The sequence below is a fragment of the Anser cygnoides genome, chromosome 2 (genome assembly GCF_040182565.1).
Source record: "Anser cygnoides isolate HZ-2024a breed goose chromosome 2, Taihu_goose_T2T_genome, whole genome shotgun sequence".
In the NCBI taxonomy this organism is placed as follows: Eukaryota; Metazoa; Chordata; class Aves; order Anseriformes; family Anatidae; genus Anser; species Anser cygnoides.
In genome coordinates, this window is record NC_089874.1 from 6,163,732 (window position 1) to 6,189,155 (window position 25,424).

Genomic DNA, 25,424 nt, shown 5'->3' on the forward strand with positions numbered 1-25,424 from the left:
CCACCCTACCTCTTTGGCAGTGATTTAAGCTCAGGCAAAAGGCACGCTGGTAGAAGAAAGAAGAAAAGCAGTATTCATCAGTATGTGAGAAGGTGAAGTTGCTTCATCATATTCACCTTTGCCAGGCTGGTGTGGGAGGCAGAGTTGTGTTTTCAATCACACCCATAACCTGTCAGCACGAATAAACAAGTCAGCGACTCGGATCAAAATCACAGTAGTTAAGAGCAATTGAGCGTATTTCCTATTGTGTAAAGCGCAAACATAACTAACAAATCAGCAGAATCAGAGGAGAGAAAAGCTCAAAACCAGAATGGTAAAAACCTGCCATTTCTCATGAGGTTTTTGCTGTGAGCCATGAACATCTCCTTGGGTGTACTCAAAATTCAGCAGTACAAAGCTCTGACCAACCTCGGTGTTGGCGTTGCTTTGAGCAGGGCGTGGATCTGATGAGCCTTGAGATCCCTTCCAATTAGACTATTTTGTGAACCAAGAGAGCAGGAGGGGTGGCAGATATGGGAGTGCTGTTAGCAAAAAGCACAGTAGCTAAGGTGCAAGGCTGCTAACGCTTGCTGTTAAGTTGCTACAAAGAGAAATTCAGTGATTGTCAGAGTTCTGACAGAGCTGGGGTTTTTTCACTTCCCAGGTGAAAAGGAGAAGGAAAAATGCATCAGTTCTGCAACCTGAATTATACAGGATGACTTCAGAATCAACTGCTAGTCTTTACGTGTTTTGTTTTACATCACCCTTTCTTCTAAATGAATTTGTTTCTAGTTGCTTTTGCTCAATTTTCGTATAGGATTTCACAGAAGGAAGAACTAATTTATCTAATCAGTATTAATTTCAGTTATGTATTATTTCTATTAATTTCTCCTTATTAATAACTTTCTCTTTTAAGCTATTTCTAGCACTGGAAACAAATATATAGAAGGAAAGATGGATCCCTTGTTTTGGCCTCCAGAAACCAACAGCTTTCAGCGTTTCACTCCTGAGTCCTTGGCAGCAATTGAGAACAGAATTGCTGAGAAAAAAAAGAAGAAAGACAAAGCTAAGAAGGAGGGTAGTGACCAAGAAGTTGAAGAAGATAAACCTACTCCTCAGCTTGATCTGAAAACCTACAAAAAACTGCCGTCTCTCTATGGGGATGTTCCTGTGGAGCTCATTGGGGAACCCCTGGAAGATTTGGATCCATACTATAGTGATCACAAGGTTAAAACCTTCAAAAGCATTTTTTGGTTTAATTTGGTCTGCTAATCTCTTACGAGATAGTAAAGGCTGTGTTCAGAAGTTGCCCTTTGTTCTGTAGACAGAACATTACTAGCATTTGTTGGGGTAGGAGTGCTAAAGTACGCTCCTTATAATCTAATTACAAGGTATTTTAAGGCCCAGTCAGCAATCAGAATTAATTATGAAAATAAGATACACATGATAGATACTTTTCGATCAAAAATAGGTTCTGAAATAACTGATAATTTCTTATTCAGAGCAGTTTCTATGAAGTCTGAGGGGCTGGCCTCACTGTAGTATAAACAGTACCTGTTAAATGGAAGGTCACCATGGTCTTACTGCAAATGCTTTTGTTGAATTACAAATATACAAGTTAGAAGAGACAGATCTGAAATATTTCCAGTACTCTATGTAACAAAAAGAAAAAAAAATCAGACTACATTAATTTTCTATTTTGTAACATCCGATCAACTTTGTTTATTGTACCGTATTTATATTGCATATATTCCATGCCATTGCAAAGTATTTTCTTTTTTTTTTGCCTATAGGAATATGTAAATTACTTGCTGTAGTATTTCCTTCTAAATTAAATTTCTATTGTGTGATTGCTTATTATTGAGGAGGACTTGACCTGAAGAGCAGAACATTGCATTCTTTAATATACACCAGTAAGTTTCTGGAATGTAATCATTTAATCAGAGAACATGCAGAAGGCTTTGTAATTATTAGTGAAAAGGTTCTTCCGGAGACTTTTTTTTCTCAAAGTAATCAGAGTGACATTCTTGATGAAGAAAAGAGAAACTAAGGCTGATTCAGCCAAAGCCATTTACATAATGTTAGTTTGCTGTGGTTTTGATTTAAGAGATTTCATTTTAACTTCATCTGGCAATAGTACTGAGCTGCAATGGGCCTTAGGGTAGCTTACAGGGAATTACACAGTTACTTGATAGTTGAAGGATATTTCAAAATTAAATTTTCTGGCAGCCTTACACAAAACAATGTGTGCTTTGTGAATGATCTCTTGTAGCCTATAAAACTGTCCAAGGGTAAGGTACTTCTGAGCAATATTGACAACAACATTGCAGTCCCAGAATGGTATCCTTTAATTACTTTGACCAAGTGAGTATCAGCAGTTGCTCTTCTAATTAATTTTTGCTCTTACTTTTTCATCACAGTAAATATAAACTCATATAGTTGGTCTTGTTGTATCATCGTGTCACAGCTCCAAGTAAGAATGCAAGGAAGTTTTACTCATAACTGCAATTAGATATAGTGCAGATTTAAAAACCAAAACATTTAGTTTGGGAAGAAATTTGTGTTTCTTTAAAATATTTCATATACAATTATTATATTTTTTAATAGACTTTCATGGTGATAAATAAAAGGAGGACTATTTTCCGGTTTACTGCTACGCCTGCCTTATGTATACTTGGTCCTTTCAATCCAGTCAGAAAAGCAGCAATTCACATTCTGATTCATTCATATCCTTTCATTGATTTCTGTCGTTTTAATTTTAGAATATGCTGTGCCATTTTCTGTGTTTCTGTTCCTCTCTACATATTAATGTAATTGTAGGCTCATATGGTTTTGATACTGAGAGGTATATTGAATCTTGTATTACAACAGCAAAGATGTTTACATGAGCTTGCTACAAGTAAAACTTTAAAAATCTCATGTTTAAACAGTCTGATCTGCAAATATTGTCATGAAACAACATTTAGAGGCTACTGTATGATATTTTAGCCCTTTTCTAGAACTTTTTCTAAATCTGTGCTGTGGTGACAAGCTTAAAATTTTAATTAAAAAACAAAACAAAATAGGGACTGCCAAGTTATTAAAGCATGAAGAGTGGGAATTACAGCAATGCTTTGCTGAATGAATCTGGTGTTACCCTAAGAAAGGTATTTCACACTCAAGTTTATAGACAGCTCTGAGCACCCATTTTTCATGTATTTGCAAAAAGATAAGCGTAGTTTGAAGAAGGTAAAAATATGAAGGATTGCAAGTACAAAGCTGTAGGCTTTCTGCTTTTTCTGCCAAACATCTGATTTCATTTAGGTTTATTCATCTGTAGAAATAGATCTTTTTCCAGGGACCTTTGGCTGATTTTGAATGTATATTAGTGCTATTATAAATTACTAAATTGGCTGTTCAGTTCCAAGTTAATCCTAAATTTTGTTTAAAAACAAAACCAAAACCAACGTTTTTTTTAGGTGATGACTGAACTTTCATGAAAGGATATTTTTTCTTATGTATGTTTTCATTGTCTGCCACATTGTCATAAAATGAGAAAACTTTCCATATTTGTGGTAGGCTGTAACTGTCCCATCATAAAAAATGTATACATGGACCTCCAACTTCAAAGAACACTAGTTATTGATAATTAACATTTTTCATGTTTTTTTTTTCTTTTTTATCTAGGATTTATTAAAAACCATGGTTAGTATGGGGTTGTGACCCATTTCTCTTTATTTCATGTTACTGCTGCAAGAGAATGGAGGTTTCTAAAATTTCAAGTAATACTAGACAGCAGAGGACTCTCAGATTTCCTTCTTTAAATGTATTTCATTTATTTATGATCCTCATGTCTTCCGACAGCTCTGTCTGACCTCTTATGTCCACCTGGAATTTCAGTCTAATGTCCTATCTTCCAAAACTGTCCCCACATGCTGTTATTTTTACATCATGAGGTTTACCCAGCCGAGCAGAAATTTGGTCTGACATCAGCTTCTTTGGAAAAAAGCAAGAAAAGTCGTGCATATTCAAAACCAAAGTAGTTATTTGAATAACTTCATGGGTTTTGTTTGTAAATTGGCAACTTTTTTGAACTTCATTGTTTTATAATACAGCACTTTTTCCTTGACTTATTATTCACAATATTTGTTGGCTTTATTACATGTACTGTGATACTCAATTGTGCTTCCATGGCTGTAAATAACCTTCCAGCACAGCTCAACTGGACTGAGTAAGTTACCTCAATTGCCTTTTCTTCACTCTAAGGAAACTAACCTGCTGGACTGAAGGAGATTGAATAATGTGGTGATCTAATTCTGGGGTTTGAAAATCCTCTGAGAGACCTGTGAGGAAGATTTGGGATTATTGTAATAGCAGCCAGTCCTTGTGGAGCTTCAGCCTGTTTTCTCAGAGGAATACACAAGGAATACGCCCTTTACTCTACGTTGGCTAATTTTGCCATCTGGTATAATATAGAAGGTTGGCCCATTTTATCTTTAAAGGATTATGCTGTTTAGAGAGTTTGTGTAGCATAATTCTAACTGCTAATATAGAATAGAATAATGCAGTTGGAAGGGACCTTCAAAAATCATCATTCAAGGTGAGGCCACATCAACGCTAAATAGAGCAGGAGAACCACCTCATCCTAGGGAATAACCTGCGTGTCTGTTATGGCCAGCTCATACAAAAAGCATAGAGGAATAAGTATTATTTCCATTCTCTCTTGGTGTTTTCTGGGGACACTCCCAGTTCAGTTGTCCACATTAGGGAGCTTTTTGTACCATCTCGTTACCTTTCATAATTGTGCTCTGTATCCAGTGTAAATTGAGTTGAGGTTCTGGAATTAAAATTTGAAAATCTGCCTGTGGCATCAGAGGTTCCATAACTTTAAACCCTCTTATTTTGGGCTAAGCACAGTGATAACGTTAATTTCATAATTTTTCATAAGGAAGTGTGAACTATTATTCATCCAGAATTAGTATGGTATACTTACATGAACATTTATGATTATAGATTTACGTGCAAATCTTACTGAAAGTCAGAAATGCATGTTCTTATATCTACAGTGTGTTTCTGAAAGTAATCTATCCTGCCTTATCATACTTTGCATTTTCTACCTTCATTTCCATCCTGTGGCTAAATCACAGAAAAGATAGAATGTGCCTAAATGTCTTTTAATCTCATTTATGTTTTTATTTCTATAGCTTAAATATATTATTTCCTTCTCAGACATCTTTTTACTGGCATATATACTGGTGAAATATTGATAAAATTATTAGCAAGAGGATTTGTTTGGAATGAATTTACCTTTCTTCGAGATCCGTGGAATTGTTTGGATTTTGTTGTTATCATTGTGACGTAAGTAAAACTCTGTTGTTCTTTTACACTCAAGGGACAAACATGCAAATAATATGACATTTGATGGTCTGAAGTTCTTTACAGTAGTTGACATTCTACCTATTGAAGAGTTCCTGTGTTTGGATCACTCTTTGCATATCTGCTGCCTGAAGAGAGAAAAATTGTCTTAGACTTTAAAGCAAGACCTAAATGCAAAGCTCATCTTTTTGAGTTAGCATTTATTTGCTCATTTACTTCATGTATTGTCACAGTTAATGGAACTGTTTTATTGCTCCCAGTGCAATACTTTCAGTACTTTTTTTTTTTTTTTAAATGAAGAAGTGTCTCCACAGACAGCCAAAACCAAGCATGCTTCCTTATGTTGTATTATTTGCTGTGGTCTGGATCAGATGAGGCTTATCTGAGAAGGATTCAAAGCGCACCACAAGATGTTGAATGACATGGTGATAAATAGCAGATTAAATTTGAAGAATGTAAAGTGATGCTCAAATAAAAGCAGACCTATCTTTACATACACAGTTAGGAACTCTGAAATAGATTTCACTTGTTGGAAAAAAAAATGGTGAAAACACCACTCCAGTGTGCAATCAATAATGGTCAGAGAATGAAACAGAAAAAGAGGACATCACGGGTAATAAATAACAGAGCAGAACACAGAGTTGTTTCACTGTATAAATCTTTTTTTTTTTTTTCAAGGCTATATGTAGTCTTGCTTCTGACATCTCAAAAGATGACGATTAAAAAACAGTACAGAGAAGAGTGTCAAAGATGGTTACATCTTGTGCTCCATCTAATGAGAAACTACCTAGAGTAGGGCTCTCATGAAAAACAATACAAAACAAAACAAAAAGCAGGGACGTTGTAGAAGTCTCTAGCATAAAGCCAAAAAGAGCTCTCCTAAAATGAGAGCTAAAGGCACCAACTAAAGTTCTCAGATGACAGAATGAAAAAGAAGGGTTTTGTTTTTCACACTATGTGTAGGCACGTTCTCTTGGGAGGCTGTGGATACAGAAAGCTTACTTGCAATCAGAAGGTTTCTGGACAGAATCCAGGACGAGAAGACGTTAAGGGTTATATTTAAAACAAAGACACTGTCTTCTTCAGGACGTCCCTGAGCTATAAATTTTCTGGAAGAATGAAATCTGTTAGGCATTGCTGTATGATTGCCTTGAGGCTAAACTCTTCTGTAAGCCTTTGTTATGGGCCATTCTTGAAGACAGGGTAAATGGCCAGATGGATCACTGCTGTGGTCATATTTAAGTTCATATCAAAACCAGCTAGCTAGGTGGACAAGAAATGAAGAAGAAAGCAAGTCAGAATTTGCATCTCAAATACAAAATGTTAATCTTGAAAGCAAAATAGTCTTACAGCAGTGAACAGATTCACTCAAAACCAAGACTCAAGCATTTTTAAAGCTTTCTCCGCCATTTAGCATTTCTGAGTATTTTTCAGTTCTCATGTCCTAATTTGTTAAAGGGAAATGTATGTTGGAAGGGAAATTATGTGGTCCAACTCCTTGCTAAAAGCAGGGCTAATTTAAATTAGGTTGCTCAGGATCTTGTCCAACCAAGTACTGAGTTTGTCTAAGGATGGAGACTCAATAACCTCCCCAGGCAATCCATTCCAACCACAATGTGATTTTTTTTTTCTTCTCCCGAATACCTAAATGGAATCATGTAGCAACTTAACTCTGCTGCCTCTCATTGTTTCATGGTAAGCCTCCAATAACAGTGCAACTCCATCTTCTCTAACCCCTTGCATTGGGCAGCTAGTAACAACAGTAAGATTGTAAGGCTCCATCACGCCGTTAGCCTGCTCTTCTGCGGACTCAAACCCAACCCAGGCTAAGAATCTAACCATCTAATTCTTTTACCGGCCATCCCTAGAGACATCCCTGGCTGCATGTGTTCCAGTATGTGAAATTTCTGTCTTGCCCTGGGGAGCCCAAGGCTGATCACAGTACTCCAGATTCAATCAGATTCAATCTCGTAAGTGATGACTACGCTCAGGGATCTGGGAGGCCTGACAGCAGACTTCACAAATAAAGATCTAAGCAGTGTTGAACAGCCTCAACTTTTACATGTCCTTAGTCACTACCTTCTTGAACATCAGTGTAAGTGATAAACATCAGTGAAGTGCAGTGTTCCCATGCTTTGAAGAAAATATCCTTGACGATCATCCCACTGTTGTAGGGGCTACTTTTCCCTTTGAGGCAGTTTCCTGTGAGATCCTGCCAAGCAAATCTGTGAACACACTGGAATCTGTTGTCCTAAAGTCCAGGGTTTTTATCCTCCTCTTCATCTTGCTTATTTTTCCTGGGGTCTTTAAACTGCAGCATCTAATGGGCTCTGTAGCAAAGGCTGCTGTCAACTGCCATACCTCTGACTGCTTTTCCCTTGGGAGTAACAAGTTATGTACTCAGATGCCATCACACACCTATGGACCTATATGAACAAAGTCTTCTTATGGGTAACCTTCAAATCAGTAAGGATTTTATATGGAAGAAATTTACACATCAATAGCTGTCAAATAGTCCAACAGCTGTATGAACAACTACATTTCACAGTCTTTGCTACCCATGCTCCTAATTCATTTGTGTTCAGGCAGGTATAAGCACTTCTCAATATATTACCTGCTTCTGGTTTTGGAGTCCTATCATACTACAAATTAAAATATTTTGAAATTAACAGTGCAGTGATTAATTTATGTACTTTATTTAATCTTACAGCTTAGGTAAAGCTGTAGTGGTCCGAAGTTGTGCTTTGAGTGGGAAGTTACCTAGATGACCTCCAGAGATCCTCTCCAGCCAGTGTTTGTCAGATTCTGTTACTGAGACTTCTTATTTTAAGGAATTCTGTTACCTGTTATGGTCTTATTATAGGAAGAGTCACAATTATTGTCCAGTGTCACGTGAAGGATGTCTTACAGAATGTAGGGTAACTAGTTAGTGTTATATGGAATATACAACTCTTAAAGTCCTCATTTTATGAAATTTTCAAGCTGTTGTTAACATATTGTAAAACTAATTTTGTTCAACTCCTTTTCCATAAACTATATGTTGTGTAGTTTTAAGAGAGAGTTGTAGTAGATAGTTGTAGCAGTAGTAGAACACTACTACTTTCCTGTCGTGTTCTGAATCAGGTCAGCCTCAGTGTGAGATGGTGTGGTTGTGTTATTGAAGGTTTTATATTTACTTGACATTTTGATGGATAAACACTTCAAAAGCATCCAAATGCACAAGAAGAAAAACTTGCTGTGTTTCTTCTGAGCAGCATTTTTCAAAAGGCTCATTATTTATAACAATCCCTAGGAGCGGACTTAATTCCTAACTTCAGACATCTACTTTGAGGTATATTGGACCTTTTTCTGTTCTGTATGTTATTCATTACTGCATCCTCTATATGCATATTCTGTGAAAAGCTGGATCTTTGTCATTCCGTTATATGGTGGTTTAATTTTATAGGTATGTTAGTATCTGTAAAACATCAGGAAATGTTTCAGCTCTTCGGACTTTCAGAGTACTGAGGACTTTGAAAGCTATTTCAGTAATACCAGGTAAGGAACAAAATATATTATTATTTGTCTCTTTGTTTGAGCAGAGAATTACTGTTTTACTAATTCCTCTCCTGTTCTTGTGCTGTCGGTCACTTTTTGTGGCAGTTAAAAGCATGCCAAGGTGTGACTATTTTGCAGTGTGTAGTAACTTTCAGCAGCATCTTAAGAGAATATTTTTTCTCATCTTTCCTCAAAATTATTTTGATGAAGCAAATTTTTGTATCTTCTGTTCTTTTTTTCCTCTCTGTAATTTTCCATCATCACTAATGTTCACTGTTTTTTACCCCAGTACCTTTTGTATTTTTGCTTCTGTCTTTTCTGAGCAGAAATAATAATTGCTATACCACCATCTTTCTGTTTTCACATTATACCTTCACAAGCTTAAGCTTCTATGGTTTATTTCTGAGAATGCTGGCCTCACAATATTTCAGAACTGCATTTGTTTGTTTACTGGCCACAGCTGCAATTTGGATTAAGAATAATTCTTTTATCAATAGTATTTTGTATATGTTATCCAGATATTTGTTATTTTTGTAAGCTGTGCCACTAATTTAGATGTGAATGTATGGATTTTAGAATCTACAACTCATTTGAAAATCTAAAAAGACTGTATAACCCATTGTCATGATATATAATAACTGTCATTTCTATATAATTACAAGTTTTTTGTTGTTGTTGTTTTTTTTTTTCTTTTTGCTATGGAATTATAGTAGGAATTGTAACAAAAGTGTTTAATTTTTAATGTCAAACCACCTGTCAGTACTTTACCTTTCAGATACACTATGTAGAACAGAGATTAAATGTACTTTTTTTTTTTTTCTTTTTCTTTTGAAAAGCATCTGCTAGAAAAAATCCTGGATCTCACTCTCTGCCTATCTCATATTTCAAATTTAGTTATTCTGCCTGAATATGTATCTTCAATTTATATATCATCCCTTTTACCTTCCCAGTGTCATAAATGTTCTTATGTTTTTAAACTGGTGACATTTGCAAGGTATTGTTTTCTAAATAAAATACCCTGAGGTCAGCAGTAGTTATCCTTTATTGTAATGTGTATTCAACAAAATGTGTATCATTTTTTTTAATCTTAACCAATCACAAAAATCTCTCCGTACTCAGTAAAACTCAGAAGAGTTTGTTAGATGCCATCTTAAGCTAGAATGTTCAAGTTAGCAAAATTAGTGTTAGAAGGAAGTAAAAGCCAAATAAGTTTTGATTAGGAAACTTAAATAAAAAATGTATTGCTCATTATATGCTTTATTTTACCTCATTTAATACTGTGAAGATACAAAATGATTTACACTGATTTGTTTTTAACATACTTGCAACTCTTGTGTGTTGTCATAAAAGAACATTACTGCATTCCTCTTCTCATGTTGCGTATTTTTAAATCTTATTTTTCTAGGTCTGAAAGTCATCGTAAATTCACTTATTGAATCTGTTAAGAAACTTACCGATGTGCTGATCTTGACTGTTTTTTGCTTGAGTATATTTGCTCTCATAGGCCTCCAGCTTTTTATGGGCAATTTAAAATTCAAATGTATCCTCAATTCTACTACAAATGATACGTACAATGACATTTTATGTAAGGATGCCAAGATATATTCACCAAATGAAACTGGTAAATTTTTATTGTTATCTCCTTTTACGTAATCTATATATCTTCCTATGTATGACTCGTTTTTCACAGAGGTCTTAAAATATGGTTGCATGTGTCTCTCACAAGAAGGCATGTTCTTGCATTTGAACAAGTAGCGGTATGAAATCTCTGGAACAACTGAATGGTGTTCCTGGTGAATCTGGAATTTGGGGAAAGATTCCAGGAAAGCAGTCTGTGTGATAGAAGGGACTGAGTTTTCTGCAAGCATTTCCTTCTTTACCTACGTATATTGAATGGGGAGCCTAATTTTAGGGGAACAGCACTGAGAATGACTTTTTTTTTGGGGGGGGTGGGGATGACACACATGAACTGTGTCTTTCAGGGATTTTGCTTACTTCTTTCAGACATTCCTAGTTTTACCAGAAAGCAATAAAAATTTTACATTATAAGTTGTGCTGTCAATGAATTTTCAAAACAGGAAAAAAAAAAAAAGCCATACTTATGAACAGATCTCTTGAGAAACAACTCTATTATGCCCTTTGTTGTGAAAGACCATTGTTAAAAAGTGCAGTAACATATAGCTTAATATCTGTGTGCTGTAGGAAATGAGTATGTGAACACTCAATTTAATTTGGAGAAGTTTAAGGCAACAACTTCAGATTGTATGACTCCTTTATTTATTTACTTATTTTAATAGATATCTGTGCCAGAATGAATAAATCTTCTGAAATACTGCTCTGTGGTTTCAGTTCGAATCCTAAGTAAGTGAACAAAATGGTTTTAGTACTTCCCTATTTTTTTCCCCCAGACAGACTTTGGTTTTATTTTTGATGTGAAGAAATGCTGTTGATTTTTCAGAAGGGTGGAATGTGGGTATTTTTTTTTAGTTCAATAAAAAACATTTAAATTAAGAGAACAAATGAATTAAAATACTAGGATATAGGCAATTATGTACATGCTGTATTGCTAAGCATTGGTAATACAATGGTAGTGTAGAATGACATAAAGGAGGAAGGGAACAGATCAGTAAAGAATGTGAGGTACTAATAAACTCGCCTTATCTTGGTGATTTATTTAAAAGTAAGCAAATTTTCAGTTTTCACCCCCTCTGTGTATTTCTTTGCATGTATCCTGCCTGAGTGGATAGTTTCTGTCCAGTAAGACTATATCACAAATCTTCAACTAGACAAATGACTTTCCAGGATTGTCTGGTATAAATCAGCCCTTCTGGCAGAGTTGTGTTGGAGAATAATGAAACTAGACATTCAGATGAACTGAGAAAATCCATATATAGTGTTGTGCATTTGGTGCTTTCAGAAACAATCTAATACTGCAAGCATGAGTATTGTCTAACGGTTCTTTTTTCGGTTAGTGGAGAGTGCCCCCAAAACTATAAATGCTTGCAGATTGGGAAGAATCCTGACTTCGGCTACACTAGTTTTGATCATTTTGGCTGGGCCTTCCTTTCTTTATTCCGTCTGATGACACAAGATTCCTGGGAGCGTCTCTACAGACAAGTAGGTACTCTTTTTACCTGCTAGGTTGACTTTAGACATGAAGTTCAGAGCTTTATATCCCCTAGAAAAATCTGCACCTGTTTTTTTTTTTTTTTTTTTTTTTGTTAAATGATAATGATATCATTAAATGTTAATGATACAAAATTTGTTTTGAAACCAGTGTAAAAATTAAGGAAGAAGCTTCAGTTGGCTAAGTTCTAACAACTTCTGCACATTGGATGGCAGCAATCTTTCCATGAGTGCTCATAGTTTTGTTGGAGAGCACACTTGGGTCAATGATTAGTAGTTAAATATTAATTATGTAACTATCAAAGGATTGGTGTATATGTAGGTGCAGCTAGTGAGCTCACCGCTGCTGCAAGAGCAATGAGGACTTATGGACTCTGTTTCTCTCTTTGTAAATACTGACTCCTCACCAAACCTTTTGGCTCAGAACAAACATGCTTAAATTTCAGAGCATATTTTGATAACTGGGATTAAAAAAATGGAGCCTTTTATATTTTATTGTTTTATTTTGTAACTTGTAAATTCTTTTGTATATATATAAACAATACAGAAATTGAAGAGATCTCTCTGGATCTCTTACGTCTATGCAGTGTCTGTGCTAAAAAGGAATTATCTTCTTCCTTGTTCTGTAGCTTTCATATGGTTCACTTGAACTTTTCTCCGGCAACCTTTATTAACTGATTTTTTTTTAAATGAATGCATCTGTAGATGACACCAAATTAGGTAGAAGTCTTGGTCTGCTTGAGGGTCAGAAGGCTCTGCAGAGGGACCTGGATAGGCTAGATTGATGGGCCACATCCAAGCACGTGATATTCAACAAGGCTGAATGTTGTGCTGCACTTGGTTCATAACAACCTCACGCAGCTTGGGGAAGAGTGGCTGGAAAGTTGGCCAGCAGAAAGCAGCTAGGGCTGCTGGTCAACAGCCGGCTGAGCATGAACCCAGGTGGCCAAGAAGGCCAATGGCATCCTGGCCTGCACCAGAAATAGTGTGGCCAGCAGGACTAGGGAAGGGATTGTCCCATTGTATGCAGCACTGGTGAGACTGCACCTTGAATATTGTGTTCACTTTTGGGCCCTTCACTACAAGAAGGACATTGAGTTGCTCAGGCTCATCCAGAGAAGAGCAACAAAGCTGGTGAAGGGACTAGAAAATGAGCCATATGAGGAGCAGCTGAAGTAACTGGGGTTGTTCAGTCTGGAGAACATGAGGCCGAGGGGAGACCTCATCACTCTCTACAGCTACAGGGAAGGAGATTGCAGTGAGGAGGGTGTTGGTCTCTTTTTCCTCGGGTGACAAGTGATAAGATGCGAGGCAATGGCCTCGGGTTGTGCCAGGGGTGGTTTAGACTGGACGTTAGGAAGAATTTCTTCAAGGAAAGGGTGGTTAGGCACTGGAACAGGCTGCCTGGGGAGGTGGTGGAGCTGCCATTCCTGGAATTATTTAAGAGACCTGAGGATATGGCACTTAGGGGCCTGGTTTGGGGTTTGGTGGCAGACTTGTAGTGTTAGGTGGGTGGTTGGACTTGATGATCTTGAAGCTCTTTTCCAGCTTAAATGATTCTATGATTCTGTCTTCTTTCTGCCATTTCAAGGTCATGTTATTTTTTTTCTGATGTTTCAGAGCTTAATTTTGAGCCATCTCTTCCACTGCTGTTTAAAAAAAATTAAGAATATGCAGTCTAATTACTGCTTCTTATTCACTTAATACACATCTTTCATTATCGTTTAGATGATCCAAGCTTTCCTCCTCTTTAATAAGTTTTAGTAATTTCTTCTATAGTTAGCTTTACATCTCTTTACAGATGAAGTAGCTTCTCATAACTTAAACTCTGATGATCATATGACTGATTTTCTTAGAGATCTTTCATTTAATTTTAAGAATGGATTTTTTTCATTCTCAGCTGTACACGATTTCATTATGAATGCTTAATGGTCTGTTACATGAAGAGAAAAATATTATATGATCACAGATAAGTTTTTAAGAGCTGAAATGTATTTACTTGTAGTCCAGATGAACTCCCAACTATCTGTATTTCTAGACCTTCTGTGTAACCTAGACCAGAGGTAGTGCTGTTGTTTAAAGAAAACAGCTCAGTATCTTGACCTCTTGCATTGTACTGGAAGATAAATTGTTAGCTTGTAATTCTGTTGTAAATGTTAGTTTGTTAAGAATCTGTTACGACCTTTCCTTTTTCCTCACAGACTATCCGCACATCTGGAAAGAGCTACATTTTATTTTTTATGGGAGTCATCTTTTTATGCTCATTTTATCTCTTCAATCTGATCTTGGCTGTAGTAACTATGGCGTATGAAGAGCAAAATAAAGCTACTCTTGCTGAAACACAGGCAAAGGAAAAATTACTTCAAGATGCTCATCAAATTCTAGAGAAAGAAAAGGTTTGCACATTATTTTATATAATATATAATATGTGGTTCCTTTTATTTTCTTCTGTTTGTGGGTTAGGGAAAAAGGGTTCTTAATTATGCATGATTCATACAATAGGTTCTCATATTTCTTTTCTCTCTTTCTGTCTCATTATAAATATGTATAAACAATTCTTCAATACGAGCAAAGAGCATGAGTCTAGGTTACATCATATTAAGTTTTAGTTTTTTGCAGGCCTGACACTGCATAATCAAACAACGATGGCTTTCAAGGCAGATATGTAGCTTTTGTAGTATTTTATTTTACCGACAGCATAGGTACCTGCACCCTGTGGTTTGCCCTGTTCTTGTATAGTACCACTATGGCTGTGTACAAGAAATCCTTTCTTATATCCTTTGGATATAACAAACTTTTTGCTATTATTGCATAGTCTGACAAAAGATGTATGAGTAAAGAAATATGCATCCATTGGAAAAGCTGACATTTCTTTACTTCTTTAAGATTGAAGTTAGAATACTGATGGTTTTCAGGATTGTTTAAAAATCGATCTTTCTGAGAGCCACTGTGCTCAGCTCTTCTCATACCTCTTTTTGAATCATCACACACAGAAGGTTTACCGATTGACAGGAGCAGGAATATCTTTGACCAGGCTAATGCTGTTAGTTCCACATTAATGTAAAAGGACATCCAGGACTGTGTTAGTTTGTTTGCTTTTGGTTTCAAGAGTTAGTAGACACACTTCAGATTTCTACAGTGTTCCTTCTTCTTGGCACAGTATTGCCTAGAGTCATTTGCATATTGGACCATAGGAAACCAGGGATCACTTTTTTTTTTCTTTTTCTTTTTTTTTTTAAATTAATTAACTAATTAATTAATTAATTTTTATTCTTAAGAAGTGAAGCTCAGCTGAGGCAACATATAGATTGAAAATAAGATATCATTTATCTTCTAAGCTTTTATGAAAGATACTTCTAATGTGCTGCTAACAACCAAAAAAAGTCACACTTGGAAGAAGACTTGCATATATTTCCTACCAACTATCCAACTTCATCAAGATGAAATGTATCACCAGTGTACCAAATTCCTCCTACATAGCTGTGGACACACCTGTGATATTTCTCTGGCTGAAATGCCAGGTTTAATTCAGGCTTTTCCTCCTTCCATCTTTCTTTCAAGAGGAATAGTAGTAAAGAAAGATTTAGTATTTTAGGATTTAGTTTGAGCCCTGCGTCTTCTATTGTCATTGTGTTCAAGGTCAAAAGTGAGAAAAGGGGGAATAAACAGTACACCTGAAAATTCTGTAGTAGCTGATAAATAACTTTTATCTTTCAGTCTTGTGAGTAGTATTTTGTATTCCTACCTCTTTATGATAGTTTAATATTTGAAAGGTAAAAATTGCTAATGCAAAACATTTAGATAGCACAATAGTTAAGCTGTATATGGTCCTAGTCCATTCATTGGCTTTTGCCTTGTATTAATAGACAGACTTTTTCCTGTTTCTTTTACAGATTTTGGCTGCTGGAGAGAGTGATAAGGCCTTGCATGTCAGATATGAAATGCCAGTTGCTGACTTAGAAAATTCGAAAGAAAAAGAGATGAAAGGAGAAAAGCCCATTTCAAGACAAAGATTAATTTTAGGTGATCATGTTGAAGAGGAACACATATTTTATTCACAGCCTAATCATTGCCAAAAGAAACTTGTAAGTATTTGAAATACAAGATAAATTCATTAGACTTGCATGTGATATGACAATTTGATGAGCAGAAAAGCTTTATTTATTTGCATTTTTCCCCTCTCCCTTCTTGCATAAAACGATTGAACTTGTTTTGTGGACCAATCTGAAAGTTAGATTTGGGGACCAAAGGGAGAAATGAAATGTGGACTTGAAAGGAAAGTTAGAAGTGGCTGTCGGCATAGTTAAAGACACACTATAGCCTGCTGCACTTACAGCTGTGGTAAGATATGTCAGCATCTCTGTTATGCTGCTTAAAGAAACATAGAAAAACCTTTTATTTTTCAGAACTTCCCTAATAACCTAACCTTTCTTTTTTGTACACAGCTAATTCTCTGACCAAAATATTTAACACTGAATTCAGTTCAGTATGACTACTGCTGATGTTAGGGGCATGATTCGGTTGTCTAAATATAAGCATCTGGTGCCATTTTAGATGTTCTTGAACAGGCTGAACATCCTAGACAACTTTGGTGTCAGTGGCACATCTTGCAGCACTGTTGTATTGCGTTTACATGGCAAGGCTTTCGTAGCAGGGGGGCTGCAGGGGTGGACTCTGTGAGAAGAATCCAGCAGCTGCCCCATGTTAGGTAAGGGCCAGTTTCAACTGGCTCCAAAGGGACCCACTGCTGGCCAGAGCCAAGCCAATAAGCGATGTTGTTTGTGCCTCTGTGAGAGCAGATTTAAGAAAGGGAAAAACAAACAAACAATAAAAACCAAATACTGCACAACAGCAGCTGGGAGAGAGAGGAGTGAGACCCAGCCCTGCAGCCCCCAAGGCCAGTGCAGCAGGAGGGCAGGAGGTGCTCCAGGCACGCAGCACAATTCCCCTGCGGCCTGTGGAGAGGCCCCTGGTGGAGCAGGCTGTCCCCCTGCAGCCCACGGGTCCCACACGGAGCAGATCTCCACGCTGCAGCCCGTGGAGGAGCCCCCGGTGGAGCAGGTGGATGTGGCCTGGAGGAGGCTGCGGCCCACGGAGAGCCCCCGCAGGAGCAGGCCCCGGGCCGGAGCTGCAGCCCGTGGAGAGGAGCCCCCGCAGGAGCAGGGGGTCTGGGGGGAGCTGCCGCCCGTGGGAGACCCAGGTTGGAGCAGTTTGCTCCTGGGGGATGGACCCCGTGGTATGGAGCCATGTGGGAGCAGTTCTTGAAGAGCTGCTGCCTGTGGGCAGCCCCCGCAGGCTCAGTTGGGGAAGGACGGCATCCCGTGGGAGGGACCCGCGTGGAGCAGGGGCAGAAGAGGGACCGTCAGGGAGTGATGGAGATGAAGCGTCAGGGACTGACCGCAGCCCCCAGTCCCCGTTCTCCTGTTCCCCTGCACTGCTCGGGGGAGGAGGTGGAAGAGGGTGGATGGGGGGAAGGTGTTTTTAGTTAGTTTTCTTTGTTTCTCACTTCTTTAGCTTATTTGTAATAGGCAATAAATTTCTCTAATCTCCCTACACTGAATCTGTTTTGCCCATGATTATAATTGCTGAGTGATCTCCCTGTCCTTATCTCAACCCTTGAGCCCTTTCCATTGTATTTTCTCCTCCTTTCCTTTTGAGAAAGGGGAGTGAGAGACTGTTTGTGGTGGAGGTCAGCTGCCCAGCTTGGTAAAATCACCACAACTGTGTGGATATCTCAAATACCTCATGGCATTTCAAAGGTTACTGAATTCCTAGATTTAGGCAACTGGATTGTGCTCCAGGTTTTTACTTGCAGGTGTCTACATGTAGTTTAGGTACTAAGCTCCCAGAGTAAAATGGAGATTTACTTTTTGGGCCAGATTGATACCGAGTGACAATGTGGTTGTCTCTTCACCACATTACAACAACACAAGTCTTCACAATTATTGCATTCTTTAATAAGCAGTGTGATCCAAGCCATGTAAGTTGCTCTCGTGTAGACTTCTAAAGTTAGTCAAATATAATCTGCAACACTTAGAGGTAATGGCAACTACTAGATTATCGCAACTAGAAATGATGGCAACTACTGGCAACTACAAGATCTGCTAATGCTGACAGCTCTTCAATACGCTCTGTACTTCAATTGCAAGAAGAGGCTAAAGATGCCAAGTCAAAGAGAAAAAGGCAGATCAGAGAGAAAGGACATCATCAGTTCCATAAGAACTTAAAGGACTGTCTTTCTAGAGCTTATTTCGATATAAAATCCCAGTTTGTCAGAGGACTTCTCATCACTAGTTATTTCATTCACTCTAAGAGAGATGAGCAACAGTAAATAGTTCAGTGTTGATGGATGCTCTTAACCTTACTAAAAACATGAATGCTGAAAGCTTGTGAACAAATGTGAACTCCAGAAAGAAGACTTTGGGAAGTTCAGGCAAGCAGGCACACAAAATTTTACAAGTTTATCTTTTTAGAGTGACCAAATATCACATAAAGAAATAAAAGGGCAAAATTGCCCTGGTAACTGGAATGTGATTAGGATAATCTAATTGGGTCTTTTCGATTCTGAAAAAATGCAGATAGAAAAAATGAACACTTTATCACTATATTACAAATTCATTTTATATGTCTATTCTATGACTATCAGCTAAGTTTTGCTTAGCTTTGAAGTCATTAAAATATCAAAGAGACAAAAAGAAATTAATTAATAGTAAAGCCCTAGGGCCAAGGGTATTAGTTTCATTCCCTGAATAATGATTTTATAAAATATGTTCATAAAAATCTTGTTATGATGAAAGTCTGAAGTAATGATATGACATATCTGTAGTTACATACCCTCCCCCCCAAATAGAAATGAAATTAATTTTTGTGCTGAAAGTGAATACTAAGGTACTGTACATTATGATGTGGTCAGTCAGTAACTTCCTGCCAGCTGGTGGCTATAATTATAACCTCCCTAATACTTGAATCTTCCTCCTTTCTGTTTTTCTCTTCCTTGAAGAGTCTCACCTACTCTTTGTAGCCTCTTGTAAAACCCTTTTTTTTACAACTATCTATTTATTTAGGCTTTAAAAATATGCATGTGTTGGGATGTATTGGGGAGAGGGGGGGAAGGATGCACAGTTATTGTATCAGGAACTAAATCTTTGATTGTAATTTAGTGTATCCCTTAAGATATTTGGCTGTTTCTCAGTGCATATCAGGAACAGTGAGGTTAGCATTCTGTAACTTTAATGAAAACATAAGTAGTCCCATTTCTAGTTTTAAGCAGTTCAATATTAGTATTCTTGATAGGCTTAAGAGGGCTGGGCAAACCAATTATTTTGACTCACTAAATAGCTATTATTAATATAAATTCTTATTTCTTAATAATAATAGTTCAATAACATTTTTTTTTTATTCAAACTGATCTTCAGCATTCTTTTTATGTGTTCCTTTTATCAAACACTGGAAAGATGGAATGTTTTTTTTCCTTGCTCTCCTGATAATCATTTTTACTTTCTAGAATGAGTATATACATTCTATAATGGCATAATTATTTTTGTTAAATATTTTCAAAAGGAAACAACTTCTTGAAGAACGTTAATGTTTTTAATGAAATGTCCTTTGTCTCCACATGATTTTTTTTGTTGTTGTTTTGTCTCACATTCTGTCAGCAAGGTAAGGCCTTATTACAATGTATATTTAAAACATATTAACTGCATATTTATCTTACACTGTACATAATTTTTTTATATTACCAAACATTCATTCATATTCCCTGGCTATATTATCTTCTGTTGTCTTTCTAACCAAAGAGGCAGATCCTGCTGTCCTATGAATTGTCAGTGGACTCCATTAACGATCCTCTTCGAAGACAGAGGTTAATGAGTGCAGCCACTGTTATTACAGATAATTTGCGTAAGTCTCAGAGTTCTCTAATTCTTCAACTCTAATTCTTCAGAGTTTTTTCAGCAGTGCTTGAGTAACTTGACCTGAGATCAAAATGTCACAAACGATCTGCATTGTGTAGAAGTCACTAGGCGAAATCATGCTGTAGTCAAAAGTGAATTTCAATAAAATAAATATTCTCATACCTCACATAACTCTAACTGTAACTTGAAATTACCAAAGGTCATTCACATCTGATCAATAAAGTCGCTGGGGTCTGTGGATGAGGGGAGAGCAATGTTGTCATTTATCTTGACTTTAGCAAGGCTTTCTGCAGTATTTCGTGTCTCTGTTGGGATGTTAAGGTCTTCATGAGTGGGCAGCCAGCTGATCAATGAACTGGTTGGATTCTTGGGCTTTGAGAATCTGGTGGATGTGTTGCATTATACCTTGGGTCAGGTAACAAAGGGAGTACCTCAGGGTTGTATCCTAGGATCCTTTTTGTCCTTTCATCATCATCAGTGATCAATGACAATAGAGTGTTTACTCTTAAAATTTGTGGATGACACCAGATTGAGGGGGATCAGTTGATGCACTGGGGGTAAGAGCTGGACAGACTGGAGGAATGGGCCAGCAGGAACCTTATAAAAATTTAACCAGAGCAAACTTTTGCATAAATGCAAGAACCTCTTGAACAATATAGGCTGGGAGCTGGCTGACTGGGAAGAAGCTTTGCAGAAAAGGTACTTGGGGTCCTTTTTGGAAGTGAGCTGAGCATGAGCTCAGCAGTGATGGCTGATAGCATCCTGGACTATATTAAAAGGAGCATAGCCAGGAGACCGAGAAAAGTAATTATTACCCTTAATTAAACACTTGTTAGACAACATACTGCGCCCAGTTTTGGTCCCCTCCCATACAAGAAATACATTGATGAGCTAGCCTGAGTTCAGCAGAATGCCACCAAGACATCCAGGGGCTGGAATACTTACTCTGCTCTGGGCTAGTTCAGCCTGGAGGTGAGAAGGTTTTGAGGGTTTTGAATATCAGTCTTCCACTATGTGGGACAACGTTTCCAAGAAGATAGAGGTGGGATCTTCACAGTGGTGCACAGTAGGAAGACAAGACACAACAGACATACTTTGAAAGAAAAGAGCTTCAAACTAAGGACAAGCTTTCACCATGAAGACAGTCAGACTTTGACGTCATAGCTGAGCAGGGGGTTGGACAAAGATATGGGAGAAAACTTTCTTCATTTTATCCTGGATTTTGTTTGTCAATGCATGCTGCATCTGTGATTGTGCAGGTACAACTGACAGAAAAGATAGTCTGGGTAATAAACATATGAAGAGGTGGGTAATATCACTAGTTTCTGTAATTACACAATTTGTTGATGATGATCTTTAAATGGCCTGTGACTAGTTTGTGTAGAATGAATGAAACAATTTTTTTCTATCATGCTATTCTGCTCACGTTTGATTTTTTTTTCTCAATCTTTTCTATGATTGATTGTCTTTTTCTTCATACAATGAAATTCCACTTAGTATTACTAATGTCACTTTCTTTTTTTTTTGTCATTTAGAATTGCAGGAGTCAAAGCTGAAATTCCCTTTAATTTGGAAACGTTTTGCTCGGAAGTATCTAATATGGAATTGTAGCCCATTCTGGAGATTAGTCAAAGAGAAGGTGAAATTGGTAATTTTGGATCCATTTGTTGATCTCATAATCATGATTTGCATTATAGTGAATACTTTTTTCATGGCTCTGGAGCACCCTGACATGACATCCCTTTTCAAAGACATGATTTATATAAGTGACAAGGTAAGTTAGTACTACTGTAGAGTGAATATGGAGGTATTGCCCCAGACTGACTGGGTCAGCCTCGTAAGACGTATTTTTTCTGTGACTTTATAGTGAATTTCTTTTTCCTCTTCCCAGGTCTTCACCCTGATTTTTGCAGCAGAAATGATCTTGAAAATCATCGCTCTAGATCCTTACTACTACTTCCAGCAAAAATGGAATATTTTTGATAGTGTAGTTGTTATGGTTGGCTTAATAAGTTTTAATGCAAATCTGTCATTTTTCAGGCTGGTAATCATTTCTTTATTCTCTTTTTAAAAGTGCCCATGTTGTATAGATTTGTAAAAACATTACAGTGAAATACCCTCAAATTATTTTACTGGTGAATCTGTTAAATCTCTTTGTAAGTGAATAGTAAGCCAACATGGATCTTAAATTAGAATGAATATTAAATGAACATTAAAAAATACATTTTATATGTTTATTATACTGTGTATATTGGATACTATAAATCCTCTGGTGCAGTGCTCCCCCTTAGAGATTTGACTTTGCAGAAAGTTCATCAGTGTTCTGTTTGGTCTATACAATGGCACTGATCAAATACGTTTCAGATCTTCAGTCAGGAAAATATATTATCCGAGAGAGTTTTCATGCGCTTAAAGATAGCAAAGGTTCATTCCCTACAAAACTTTTCCTTTTGGGTCGAGAATTGTAAAATAGTGTGGCTTTCCTAGAGGCTTAGGTGTAGAAGTAGGCTTTCCACCTTCTTGGGTAAAAGGACTTTCTCTCAGATATCTATGCATAATGTCACTTTTTTCTGTACCCTTGCAGTGTATTCAGAATTATATATGCTAAATTTACCAATTATTTTTAATATTCTTCCTAGCTTTTCAGAGTCATCATACCTGGAAAGTCAGCTGAATTCTGTTTCTTCTTTTGTATTGTAACTGAGTTTAACAGCTCAGAATTCTAATTTGACTTAAAAAGTCCCTTTTAATCATGAGGGTACATAGTATATATCCCATCCATTTTTCCAAGTCTGTTGTGTGAAACAGAAAAAATTCTTTCCATTGTGATTTGATTATACTTGATGTAGCCCAAAATGCAGTCATTTCATAAACCTTGTCCAAGTACCTATTAGGTATCCGATTATTACTTTTAGTAGCTGTAGTACTGTGAGTAATACAAATGAACTTACGCATGCTGTTATTTAACATGGTATGAACAATTTGAAAGCTTGCCTGAGCAGTTCTCCATCCTCAGCAGTATTAACCATTTGAAGCACAGTACTTTTGGATTAGAACAGATAAAAACCTTTATTTGGGGGACAAATTATGATGGTCTTATTGGATATGGTCTTTACTGAAGTAAAGACAGCATGATAAATGCAAGATATCTTTTTGTGTGTGTGTGGTGTGCTATCTGTGAAGTGTTCTGCTAATCATTGTTCTCTTGTGTTTTACTTGCAGCTCAGGATCTTCAAATTGGCAAAGATTTGGCCAGCCTTAAATACTCTTATGAAAATAATTCTAAACTCAGTTGGTGCTCTGGGTAACCTCACTCTGGTTTTGGTTATCACCGTATTTATTTTTGCTGTAGTAGGAAAGCAGGTTTTGGGAAAATGTTATGAGACTAACTTCTTAAAAATAAATATAGACCATAATTTACGCTGGCATATGAAGGATTTTTGTCATTCATTCCTGGTCATATTCCGAATATTATGTGGAGAATGGATTGAAACCATGTGGGAATGTATGGAAGTGGCTGGAGAAGGTCTCTGTCTTCTCATTTTCCTGCTAGTCCTGGTGATAGGAAACTTAGTGGTGAGTTTCAAGCTATTTTTCAGTTTCTACTGAATGCATTCAGTTACATTGGCATCTTTTTTTCCCTGAGACAAACATAATTCAAAGAGTATTCACATTATTCTATTTTCTGGATGTTAGTTAACATATTTGTTTTTGTTTCTTTTTTTTTTTTTTTTTTTTTTTTTTTTTATTTTTTTTTTTCTGTCTTTCTCACACGAGAGGTAGCCAATAATTAAAATACTCAAAAGTACTAATTCTACCACAGTATGGAATTGCAGCACTTTCAATAATTTGGTGATAATTTGCTTTCTTCATCTATTGTGTTGCTGGGATCAAATAACCAAACTGCTTTTAATGCTTACCAATTTATCCTTACAGTATCAAAAGCCTACAGTACCCAGGTTTTCTAGTCTGCGTGATTTATACTCATTCTAACATATGTTGTAAGCTAGTTTATTCTTCCTGCCTGCCTATCTTGCACAAATACTTTTCTCTCAACTTTTCACAATCTTCTGTCCTTAAGAAGCATTGTTGGATTTTGTTTACAATAGCTGCAAATATATCAGACCCATTAAGTACAGGATTTGTTAGACAATGCAATAAAATTTCATAAAAGACTGTGGTAAGTCCTCAAGAAACTACCTAGTCTGTTTCTATACTCCAATAAAGGATGAGTTATGCCTTAGTCCTGTTTTTAAAAGTCTCACTAATGCAATCTTTTTGTTGTTCTTACCCCAGAATGTTTTTCTGCAAAGCACAGCCTTGTTCAACAATTTAACGTTGTTTGAAAATATTACATTTTCTTTTGCCTGCAGTAATCACATTTTTTTCCCCTTATCTTTCTTCCCAAGAACCTCAAACTTTCTGGAAAATTCAGCATTTTAGTATACTCCCCCTCATCCCCAAGTAGATGCTTTGGTACAATACTCTATTACCATGAGCAGTCAATTAATTATTGGAGGAATAAATCTTCTTATGATTGTTTTATTGGTCTATACCAGATCTCTTTTGATTGTGTTACTATTAAAATTTATTTTTGCCCGCTGTTTTTCAATCAATCTACCTCCTTGTACATTATGGATATCAGAACATATGAAAATATATTTTATATATCCGCCCCACACACTTCCTTCCTTTTTCTCCTGTCTTTCCTTCCAGAAGAAGCCATAACATACACAATTAATTTCCTATTATAATAGTAACTAATATAATTGCAGTGGTTGATGAAAGAGAGAGTGAGATTTTTAATCTCAGGAAGGTTTGCTGAAATGTTATTTTTCTCTGTTAGAAGCGGCAGTCTCTTCAACTTACTTTATCTACTTTAAGGTGCTCAACCTATTTATTGCCTTGCTGCTGAGTTCATTCAGTACTGACTCCTCAACGGGACAAGAGGAAGCTGAAAAACAGACTAAATGTCAGATTGCCATTGCACGGATTCACAAAGGCCTTCAGTCTGTGAAAGAGAGAATTTTGGATAAATGTGGCAAAATAATGAAAGGAAACCTCACAACAACAACCAAAAAGAATTCTTTGGTGAAAACTTCTACCAAAGACCTAGAAGAAAATAGCTATGCCATGACAGATGTCACAAAGGATATAGACAACAGTTTTTTTGACATTGGGTATTACAATACTGAAGAGAGTTATTCAGTAACAAGGAAATACGAAGAATTTTCAACGTATCATAGTACCTGTGTTCCCATTGCAGTTGCAGAGGCTTACACTGATGAAGGTGGTGATAATCAGAGTGTGTACACAGAAATGGAATACAGAAAACGGGTAAGAAATGCTAATGTTTGAAAATTTATTGTAACTTTCACCTGCAAATTGTCTTGAAGATTCAACAGTAAATGTTACCCACAACCAAATGTGTGAGCAGCAAGCTCAGATGTAGCAGCAGGCTGTGATTACTATACTGTACCTAGATTAGCTTGTTAATAATTGTGTTTTATGAAC

At 36.8% G+C, this 25,424-nt stretch overlaps 1 protein-coding gene across 1 annotated transcript in view; it reads left to right on the forward strand.

The window, feature by feature from the left end:
* Positions 1–4,103: 4,103 nt before the first annotated feature.
* LOC106036864 (sodium channel protein type 5 subunit alpha-like) overlaps positions 4,104–25,424 on the forward strand; it is a 36,385-nt gene continuing 15,064 nt past the window's right edge. The window contains exons 1-13 of the mRNA XM_066991434.1: positions 4,104–4,189; positions 5,188–5,316; positions 8,780–8,871; positions 10,277–10,492; positions 11,169–11,232; positions 11,844–11,988; positions 14,199–14,393; positions 15,891–16,082; positions 19,794–19,896; positions 21,446–21,684; positions 21,802–21,954; positions 23,133–23,486; positions 24,795–25,247. Coding sequence (XP_066847535.1) covers positions 4,149–4,189; positions 5,188–5,316; positions 8,780–8,871; positions 10,277–10,492; positions 11,169–11,232; positions 11,844–11,988; positions 14,199–14,393; positions 15,891–16,082; positions 19,794–19,896; positions 21,446–21,684; positions 21,802–21,954; positions 23,133–23,486; positions 24,795–25,247 — 2,376 coding nt within the window. The 5' untranslated portion in view covers positions 4,104–4,148. The remainder of the gene's footprint in view (positions 4,190–5,187; positions 5,317–8,779; positions 8,872–10,276; positions 10,493–11,168; positions 11,233–11,843; positions 11,989–14,198; positions 14,394–15,890; positions 16,083–19,793; positions 19,897–21,445; positions 21,685–21,801; positions 21,955–23,132; positions 23,487–24,794; positions 25,248–25,424) is intronic.